Source organism: Dreissena polymorpha, chromosome 4 (assembly GCF_020536995.1).
Source record: "Dreissena polymorpha isolate Duluth1 chromosome 4, UMN_Dpol_1.0, whole genome shotgun sequence".
Classification (NCBI taxonomy): domain Eukaryota; kingdom Metazoa; phylum Mollusca; class Bivalvia; order Myida; family Dreissenidae; genus Dreissena; species Dreissena polymorpha.
This window is the reverse complement of record NC_068358.1, coordinates 91,729,176-91,740,526: the sequence shown is the minus strand read 5'-3', so window position 1 is coordinate 91,740,526 and position 11,351 is coordinate 91,729,176. Positions and strand designations below refer to the sequence as shown.

At 33.7% G+C, this 11,351-nt stretch overlaps 1 protein-coding gene across 3 annotated transcripts in view; it reads left to right on the top strand.

The window, feature by feature from the left end:
* LOC127880171 (protocadherin gamma-B4-like) overlaps positions 1-8,922 on the top strand; it is a 69,654-nt gene extending 60,732 nt beyond the window's left edge. For 2 of the 3 annotated variants that reach the window (XM_052427421.1, XM_052427422.1), the window contains 3 exons: positions 5,044-5,190; positions 5,575-5,698; positions 8,142-8,922. In XM_052427421.1, the coding sequence (XP_052283381.1) occupies positions 5,044-5,190; positions 5,575-5,698; positions 8,142-8,479 (609 nt within the window). In that variant the 3' untranslated portion in view covers positions 8,480-8,922. The remainder of the gene's footprint in view (positions 1-5,043; positions 5,191-5,574; positions 5,699-8,141) is intronic. The other variant, XM_052427423.1, reaches the window with a different exon arrangement.
* The last annotated feature ends 2,429 nt before the right edge of the window (positions 8,923-11,351 follow it).

Here is an 11,351-nt window from a genome sequence, read left to right as displayed (position 1 = left end):
GCCAAACCATGTGAGGAAAAAAAAGATTCTGAACTGCCAGAAATACATTTAATATTGCAAAAAGGTCCATTTGTCAATGTCCCGACGGCTGATTCCTGATTCTTGGTTCATATTTGTCAGTTTTGATTCTGTCTCGTGAAACCATTGTAAGGAGGGATTTTATAGGCATATTATGATAGTTCAGCTTTTAGATTTGATTACTATAGTCATAATATGTGATTGATCTATAAAGCGGAAATTCAATTCTCTCAGATATGGGGAAAGAATCTGCAAATTTGGCAAATATTGGTTGATTTGCATTACAACTGTAAAATCTCCATGGAAATAATTTTAGTATGTCTGGTCGCATTTGCAGAGATTTTGTGGTCCTTTAATTTGCTCCTGGTATTTGTAGTGTTGAGCTAAAACTTTTTATGCTCCCCCAAAACATTTATGGGGGAGCATATAGTCGCCGCTTCGTCTGTCCGTCTGTGTGTCTGTCCGAACACAATTTTTGTCCGGGCTATTTCTCAGCAACTAATGACCAGAATTCAATGAAACTTTATGGGAAGCTTCACTACCAAGAGGAGATGTGCATATTATCAGCGGGTTCTGGTCGTTTTTTTTTTACAGGGTTATGGCCCTTTGAGATTTTCCATTAACTGTACATATAGTGCAATTCTTGTCCGGGCTATTTCTCAGCAACTAATGACCGGAATTCAATGAAACTTTATGGGAAGCTTCACTACCAAGAGGAGATGTGCATATTATCAGGGTGTTCTGGTTGGATGATTTTTCACAGAGTTATGGCCCTTTGAAATTTTCCATTAACTGTACATATAGTGCAATTCTTGTCCGGGCTATTTCTCAGCAACTTATGACCAGAATTCAATGAAACTTTATGGGAAGCTTCACTACCAAGAGGAGATGTGCATATTATCAGCGGGTTCTTGTCGGATGAATTTTCACAGAGTTATGGCCCTTTAAAATTTTCCATTAACTGTACATATAGTGCAATTCTTGTCCGGGCTATTTCTCAGCAACTTATGACCGGAATTCAATGAAACTTTATGGGAAGCTTCACTACCCAAAAGGAGATGTGCATATTATCAGCAGGTTCTGATTAGATGATTTTTTACAGAGTTATGGCCCTTTGATATTTTCAATTAACTGTACATATAGTGCAATTCTTGTCCGGGCTATTTCTCAGCAACTAATGACTGAAATTCAATGAAACTTTATGGGAAGCTTTACTATTAAGAGGAGATGTGCATATTTATTATCAGCGGGTTCTGGTCGGATGATTTTTCACAGAGTTATGGCCCTTCGAAATTTTCCATCAACTGTACATATAGTGTAATTCTTGTCCGGGCTATTTCTCAGCAACTAATGACCGGAATTCAATGAAACTTTATGGGAAGCTTCACCTCCTAGAGGAGATGTGCATATTATCAGCGGGTTCTGGTCGAATGATTTTTCACAGAGTTATGGCCCTTTGAAATTTTCCATTAACTGTACATATAGTGCATTTCTTGTCCGGGCTATTTCTCAGCAACTAATGACCGGAATTCAATGAAACTTTATGGGAAGCTTCACTACCAAGAGGAGATGTGCATATTATCAGCTGGTTCTGGTCGGATGATTTTTTACAGAGTTATGGCTAGTGCTGCAACAATACGCCAAAAACCGTATTGCAATATATTGTCAGTTCAAAAACCCGTATTGCAATATATCGCAATATATTGCTTACTTGTACCCAAATTATAACTTGCCAATTACCTGATAATCCCGTATATTCCAGTTTTAAAGCAAATTCTGGTATATATTATTTACTATAAATGTGCTCAAGAATAACAAGAAACACAAAAATTCGCAACTTTTCTTAAGTATCAAATACATTTTGGCATTCGTTACTATTTAAAGATGTGATGAAATAACATCCAACCAGGGCGTTTTTTTCCACTGAACACGCGTAATTCACCTGACATGATGTTCCCGTTTTTATACAACACAAAATACACCCATACTTTCCATGCCACGTTCTACATGTCTGTATAATTTTCGCGCGCTTTTTATTGAGACAAAGGATAAAGCACTTTTTATTTGACGCTATAATTTTTTATTGTCGCATTAGCATTAAAATTTGGAAGCGTAATTCCGAAGTTCGGAATACAAATTTAATAATGCTCAATTCAGAATCGAACAAAACATTTACAGCTGTGCGCAATTAATTTAACAATAATCTGTTCAAAAGCATCGAACAAATGCTCCGATGTAACAACGCTACTCTGTATAATACACTTTCAGAATGCTATTTTTACGGAATTTTTTTTACACTGCTTTGTTTTGTTTACCTTGTTATCATTATTTCGAATGGCTTTTCTGGACAAATGTGAATGAATTTTTGTAAAATGTTCGTACCGGTATGATGAAAATCGTATCGCAATACAATATGCAAATTGCGTATTGCGATATATACTGATAAACCGGTATATTGTTGCAGCACTAGTTATGGCCCTTTGAAATTTTATATAAAAAATTCTTGTCCCCCCCAACTAAGTGTGCCCTCAAGACGTTTCCTTTTATCTGAATATATAGTGCAATATTGTGACAAAAAAACTTTGGGGAGCAGCACCCGTCTGCAACAGTTTCTTGTTTAAATATCAGAGACAATAGATTCACTTTGACTTAACCCTTGAATTATGTATTCAAATAATTATATGAATACAGTGTTGTATGACTTTCATTACACAACTGTTTGTTATCAATATTTACTATTTGCTCATTCTGTAGGTTAATACATCACAGAGATAGGAAAGTGTGATTTCAATATCTGAGACTTACCAAAATAATTATCTCTCATATTTATTTACAAATAACATCCTGATAACATACAAGTTCATATCACTTGGATTTTAGCCATGGCGTAAAGTAGCGGCAATTGGTTGAGTAATATGGATTACTTTGATAATCTGCAACACATTCTCCATATTATCTGTTGTTTACTTAGGGATTTGCGGGCTGCACAAATGCACATATCTTGTCCAGGTGATAGCGGTCAGTTAAGCTGATTGACCCCTAGATTGACCAGTGATCTGTCTAGTTGTTATGGATGCACCTGAGGTTACAAAAATATTCTTAAAGGGGTAAAGTGGCTGGATTTTGCATGAATATATTATAAAAATACTTTATAATAAAACAAAACAGTATCCTTATATACAGGAGATATATATCAATTTTAAATATAAAGGTTTAAATTTTGCTTATAATACTCACTTCCCTATATTACAAACTTTTACTTGGCATTGAAAGTATTAAGTATGACAAATTATACCTGTGCCTATTATAATAAAACAAATAATGAATACAAAGTGATGAAAATATTTTCAAATTTACATACAAAAGATTACACTTCATCTATAAAGAAAGTAAGAAAAAGAAACAGTTTTTAATGAGAAGAAGAAAAAAAGATACATATATTAGTAGAAAATTATATACTATATATTGAAAATGTCACCATAGTTTTGTAATGTATTGAATCTGTTTCTGACAGCAATTTTAATTTGCCAACAAAAACACATAAAATAGTGTTTCACTTTTTCAGAGAAATTCCTTTTTTAAACAGCTATTTATATTTGTATTAAATGGTACAATAATTATCAAGTACTTTTATAATTATTATACTTTTCTTACATGTTTTGCCCACATATAAAGTTTTCAATTTATTTTATGAACTTAATAGTAAAAATATACTTCTTGTTAAAGTCTACACTTCTCAGCTTACAATATTGCAGAGGCTGAATCTATACATTGTCTATACATTGTCTATACATTGTCTATACATTGTCTGCTTTTACATGAGCAGCACTCTGGTAGAAGCGCTCTAAATAATGTTGAGTAAAATGTTGTCCCAGTTCAGCCTGTGCAATCAGTCACAAAACTTTCTTGGTGATTAAGTTATATTCTTTAAGGGAAGTATCTACAACAAAAACATCCAGTCAAGGAGTAAAGTGCGGTCCCAGATAATCTTGTGCAGACAGGGGGGGGGGGGGGGGACAATACTACATCCAGTCAAGGAGTAAAGTGCGGTCCCAGATAATCTTGTGCAGACAGGGGGGGGGGGGGGACAATACTTTATTCACATGGATTAAGCCTGTTTAATTTTCAGAGCTGCTTATATGTATGTTGATCTTTTAGAATATAAATATAACATTGCAAAGAAAGCCATGCTTCCTGTAATTGCTTTGTCTGTTACTTTTATTACATTGCGCCATTGCAAACTTTGATTCAAGATAAGAATTCCTCAGTATTGTCAATCATTTATGACCATTCATCCCTGACAGGCAGTCGTGTAGCGATATCATTATTATTTCTTGATTGAACTTTATAGGAACACATTATACGCATTCGTTTTTTGACATTGGACAATGAAAATGTCTGATGGCTTGCATAAAGATAACATAGATCAGCTTTTTCTCAGGAACTAGGCACAGGAGTGTGAACCTTTTCTGGACACACTGTTGTTTGCAAAACAGTCCAACGAATCATTTCAGCCATTTTCTTATCACAGCGCTATAGACGGCATTAATAATCCTTCAATGGCAAATGTTATTCCTGTTGAATAAATTGATATGATCTGTTTTCCTGACAAAAGCTGTGATTTAGAAAGCTGTATATTTTGATTTTTCTGATGTTTTGACTGATTTTTGTCAAAGATTAATTCAATTGGATAAAGTGTCTTTATGCTTCATTTACAAATTCTGTTGCCATAATATTTTGCCTTTCATGTATAGTTTGTTTAAAAAAGCTCAAATGTGCAAACTTCTTGTGAAATTCACCATAATAATTTAATATTAAAGACAATTTATTGTTAGATTTATGTTGGTTCATAATTATGTATTCCTTAATTTTCTTGAATATAGATTGTTTTATGTCAATTATTTGTCATGCAGACTTCTAATTTTGTGAAATTTACAAATCAAAATATCCATTATAAAATGACAGCAACATAAAAAAACAATACATGTTTACACTGTTTCAAACACAACACTATGGTTTCTATAGTTACAGGGCTTATCCACATGTGAAGAAGGGGAGGAATGTAGCCCAGATCAAAATGGCCGCCTCAACAAGATCCAGCTCCTGCAGTACCATCAGGCTGTTCTCGAGTCCCAGACACGGGCCTGGCTACGGACTCAAGATGGACATGATGTGAGTGCTTAATAATGCTTAAAAATGTCATGTTTTTATTTTCCTCTTCTAAAATGTGTGCTTGCCTTATTTATGCCCTTATTAGTGAACGGCATAACTTTTTTGCACAGGTTACTTACATCAATGTTGCAAGTAAAGTATTTCTGTTCTTTGTGCTGTTCTTGAAAGCGATTTTTTTAATGACTTGTATTGTAATAAAAATTATATTATGTTATTTTAAACAACTAGTTTTTAAGCCATTAAATTGAAGCTGTGTGTTGAAAGTCTGACACCTTTTAATTATAAAGTAACACTTACTAATTATGTCCAAAATATCAAGGTAGACACCATATCTGCTTCCTTATATACTGCACTAAAAATGTATTAAATGAATGTTATTTCCAGGAAAGTAGCAGTTTTGAGGTTACAATGCCAGACGATAAATATAGCGATACGTCCGAAGAAGTCACGGCCAGCGATAGTGGCAAGGGCGGCAGTGAGGATGACATACCCTCCAACCACTCCAAAGGTACAAGAAATAGACCCAAATTAGCTAGAGAAATTCTTTCACAAATTTTAATGTCGAACATTCAAACTTGCCCCTTTTTTCGATTGATAACTGCTGAAACATGATTAAAATTAATGTTGACTATAAAGGAGCAATTACATCTCTGAAACCACTTGATCCATACATGTTATATTTGGTCCTTTACCATGTTTCATTTATACATATTAGCTGATTTCTGGGAAAACTTAATTCACGTGTGCCAAGTGTAGTCCCACATTAGCCTGTTCAGTCAAAGGTCCAGTTTTTACCAAAAGTAACATCTCTGATCTACTGCACATAATGCTATGGTTACAGGAATAGGGAGTTTGTACTTTAATTCACTTTTATTTATCCGTCCTTCGGTCTGTCCAACAAATCTTGCTCCTGTAATAACTTATAAAGTTTAAGTAACATATGATACTGGGAATGTGAATAGAGAGCAATGTACTTGTAATTTGTGGGGAGCATGCACTTTTTATGCCCCTGAAGGAGGGCATATAGTGATCAGTCTGTCCGTCTGTCCTTCCGTCACACTTTGCGTTTAGGTTTCGCGTTTAGGTTTTGAAAAATGCTCATAACTTCTATGTCACTACAGATAGCAACTTGATATTTGTAATGCATGTGTATCTCATGGAGCTGCACATTTTGAGTGGTGAAAGGTCAAGGTCATCGTTTAAGGTCAAAAGTAAAATATATAGCTTAGAAGCGACGCAGAAGGGGGCATTGTGTTTCTGACAAACACATCTCTTGTTTTCATTGTTTTTTTGTCAGACAAACATTGTGGTTGCATGGTTACAGACTGATATTAGTGAAAACTAGAATCTGGATATACTGGGGAAAAAATCAAAAGGTACTTAGTTAGGTTTATTGAAAAGGGGTATTTGTAAAGAGGGCAATACTATGAATATAATAATGCCTGTTATTTAAGTATTTTAATCAGACCAAAGTTGTGGTTTTCTATCGATACAGAAATAATTAAAAACTAAAATATGCAACTTACCATAACTAAAAAGTGCTAACACTAGTTCAATTAACCTCATGGAGATGCTGTTCTTACTCAGGAAACATCAAACCAGTAGGGGACCGATAGGAGACCAGTAGGGGACCACTGTTTTGTCTGTGACAAAGCTCTTGTTTTATTAGCTATTGGCTAATTCTTACCAACTAGGAATAATTTGTTCTCACAATGTATGCTTCCATGGCTCCGATTACAATTTCAAAATAACGTTGACATCATTGGCAGTAAAATTCCATAGGGCATGGAAAAGTACTCCTTTAATTATAGTACCTCGATCAGATTTTTAAGATTTAATAGAACTATTCCATGAAGTGATGTTGTCAAGATTTTTTCTAACCATTTAAGGTTTTATTTTATGCCAATAATAAGCTTCTTAATTCTTGGAATAGGATTGTACTTTCTTAAAGATTGCCCAGGGGAGAACACAAGTTTAAAACAGTGTGAAAAACGGGAGAACATTTTCTTTAATTTTGTCAATTATGTACAGTCTGTGCATTTTGCTTAATTGTTTTACTGTCATTTTGTCGGTAGGAAGATTGGTCCATTCGACAGTTTTTGTCCTCATGGGTTTGTGCTAATGAATGTGCAGTGACTGAGTGCCCTTTAATCAATAGCGTTAACACTGCCTTGAAGACAATAATATATTAACCAAATGCCAGGGCACAAGCTAGCACTGTTTGGGAAGCCAATTTTGTCTGTATCAATACTATTGTCTTGAAACTGAGATGATTATACAGCGTGTATGATTTTATCAATATTTGTTCAATGTTCATCTGTCTTAATCCATTTGTCTTTTCGTTTTGTGGCTTGTATAGCGCAAATTGATGATTCTTTAAGGGTTCAAAAGATGCAGTGGTCTGTATGACAAATTAAAAAAGAAATGTTATTTCATAAATACATAAAAATTATTGTAAACGTGTTTTTTATCGTTTTTTCTGTAATATATAATTGTATTATTGAAATTTATCCTTTTGGAAAATTTTTTATGCCCCCGGATTGAATGATCGGGGGTTTATTGTTTTTGGCCTGTCTGTCTGTCATTGTATGTATCTGTCTGTCTGTCATTATATGTGTGTGTCTGTCCCAAAACTTTAACTGTGGTCATAACTTTTGCAATATTGAAGATAGCAACTTGATATTTGGCATGCATGTGTATCTCATGGAGCTACACATTTTGAGTGATGAAAGGTCAAGGTCATCCTTCAAGGTCAAATATATGGCTTCAAAGCAGCGCAGTAGGGGGCATTGTGCTTCACAAACACAGCTCTTGTTTTAAATATAAATAGTTTTTTCAAGGTGATGATTCTCTGAAACAAATACCAGTAAAAACTGCTGACTGTAAGAGATGTACAATAACAATTACACGATAATGTTATGTTGTTGTTTACATTTTACGCATCTTTTCAGACTTGAAAAACAGAGTAGCTAACACCTCGTCCCAGGTTTCAGTCAACAACAAATTCCAGACTCACCACTATGTCGCGCCTGAGTTTCGACGGCAAGGAAGCCTTCAGCGAAAAGCGTGTGACATAAACTTTGGTGACATTTGCATGCACTCCCCTGCCAGTCCCTTGACAGAACTGCCAAACTGCCGACCTGAGAGTAGGGCGAGTCTAGCACATTCCATCCCTCGTCCGAATTCGCAAGCATCGGCTGCATTTTACCCAAAGGAAGGTTGTGGAAACATGACAATAGACAGTGCTCTTGATCAAAGTGCATCTTGGGATGCTGCCTCATATGTGTGAGACACTTACATCTAAGAATCAAGAAACTTTGTGACCTTTAAAGCAACTGCCATTGTTTTCTTTAATCGATTTTTTTGGTGATATTTTGTTACGTCTGCTATTCTAGCCCCTATGTATCATGTATGTTGAATAACTGTTGTGTTCTTGAAGCCACAATTTCATTGGTCGTTCTGGTTATAAATTATTGCTTACAAATTATATAATTCTTTTCATTTTGTAAATCTGTTGTTAGTTTTTCTCTCATTTGATTTATTTTAATTTGTAAACACTGTTATTTTATGTGATACTGTGAGGGCGTTTAGACATCTAAGGGAGAGTATCATTACAGAAACTGTTAATGTGCTTCAAGATTAATAGCCCTTGTTTATATCTCTATAGAAAAAATATTGTGAGGCATTTTTGAATTGCAAATTGAAAATGAATAGCATGTCATATTTAAAGTACGATTTGTGCTATGAAAGTTTATGTTGTCATGGTCATGCTTTTAGTTGAGAGCTATTGGTTAGGACTGAAGTTACAGCTTTGCCTTTTTAGTTACATTTTTATTCCCCCAAAGGGAGGCTTATAGTATTGGCATAAACTATCCTTCCTTCTCTCCATCCTTTCTTCCATATGTCCTACTTTGAGAATAACTCTGAAAACTTTTAAGGTATTCTAATGAAACTTCATATAATGATGGAGGGAATGCAGGGATATTGCAGTGTACAAGAACAGTAACAATTTTGTCAGAGGTATTGCCCTTAATTAAGTCAAGTCTCTTATGCAAAGCATTACTGCAAGTATTTAAATAAAACTGTGCATTTGTAAAGGGCATTGAGAAAAAGATTTTTAGAGGTATGCCCTCTGCGCTTATTTGCCATAAACCACATAAATCTTTGTTTGATAAATGTGTGTACATGACTGTACAGTAATTGCCCTTCATTTCATTTTGTAGTGCAAAAATCCCATATTTTTATGTAATTGATTTGTATGAAATTTCATATGTAAATGATGGACATTGACATTGCTTTTTTTTCATTGAATATCAATGGATACATAGATTTTGTCTGTTTTCCCCATCTTTTAAGTTTTATTAGTTCACACATTTGGGTAAATATGATCCTGGGTGAGGTGGGGTGGGATGGGGGTGGGGGCATTCAGCCCAAAGTCAGTGATTGCCCTTGTTTTTGTAAAAATGCAGCATGTTCAAGTTTTTTTGTTAAAGCGTTTTGTTAGGCTATAAATTGACATTTCATTTAGCTTTTGGTATTGTTGGAGTATATATGACTTAAACTTTTTCCAACAATTAAACATACATTTAATTGTTGATTGAAATATTTCTTCTAGTCATTTTATTAAGAAATATATATGTAAATATGTACATGTTATTTTGTAAATTATTGCAGTAAATGCACAAAAAGTAGTACAGATTTTCCAGAAAAGAGATTGTGTAAAGACCATTTATTTGTTAATTAGGGTAACATTTTTCACATTGGCTTATATTTCAACATTAAATGTTAAATAATTCTGAAGTATTCGGTTATTCTAAGTCAATCTGTTGGCAATGAAGTTAAATAGGTTTTGTGTTTTGAATTGACCATTGATTATTGTGCTTATTTTTTGTACTTCAAAATACGAATAAAAAATTTACAATCAAAAATGACTTTGTCAACAAATAAAACCTGTGCGAGTTAGAAAAAGAGTCTGTGAATATAAAATTGAAAAAAATATTATTTTATGAAACACTTATAACTCCTTTGTTTTTCAAAGTGTGTGATGTGCATCATACAATAAATAAAATGAACCTGTGTTTAAAAATGAATGCGTTACTGCAAAGTTGTGGTCATTAATAATATTGATGTGCATATATTTGCTGAGAAACTATTTCCAGAACAATTTTACCGGTAATATTTTTTATATTAAATTATTAAAATCAAAGACCGTGTTTTTTCTTTCTGAGATTTGAATAGAGAAATTGAATACATTCCTACTAAATCAATGCATAAATGATACAGAGGATTTGTTCCTGTACAGTGAAATACATTTCTCAACAAAATGTTACAATATGGAAACGCAGACAATATGGATACATTGAAATATGCACCTGAAAATGTAGCACTTAAAAGATGTTTGATATAAGAGTGTTCTTAACAAAAATAATAGGTATGATTTAAATTGTTGTCTTTTTCATCCCAAAATGTCGAAGAAATTGAGTAGGAAACTTGGCCTGGATAAGACAATTATAGGGAAATATTTTTCCTATAGTGAACATATATTTATATATTTATGTTCATTACTCAGCATTAAATAAGATGCATTTTCGTTAACAAACCAACAATGTTGCATTAAATTCATATGGTAGTTGTCACTGCCGATTTGTGACATCACGAGTTGCCTCCCTTGTTGGTTCATGCTAGTCTTCATTGAAATAAAGAGAGAGAACTTTAGAATAAAATAATTAAAATAATGCATAAGAACCACTAGTAGCCTACATTTTCACATTGCTCCAAAATTGTTGTAACTGTACAGTTGGTTTTAATTTTTATAATAATTGTTTTGAGAAGATAAACCGTTTTTGTTATAAACAATCCATAAAAGCCATTTTTCTGAACACACCGCATTCGATAATGCTGGTACAATACAATAAGTTAATAGTTATATGGGCATAAATATATAGCTGCACTTTGCAACTCAACTGACTTAACTAGGGTTGGAATTAATAATTTGTTGATTGCGCCAACATTTATCGTCAGTTTGAACTGTCTTTGAAAGCACAGAATACTTGGAAATCAGTGTATGAAAAGGAAGACAAAAGATTGAAAAGATTAAATTATGTGGCGCGTTCAGAGAATTTTTGTCATAATTGAGAAAACCTCATATTGAGAAAAATGTT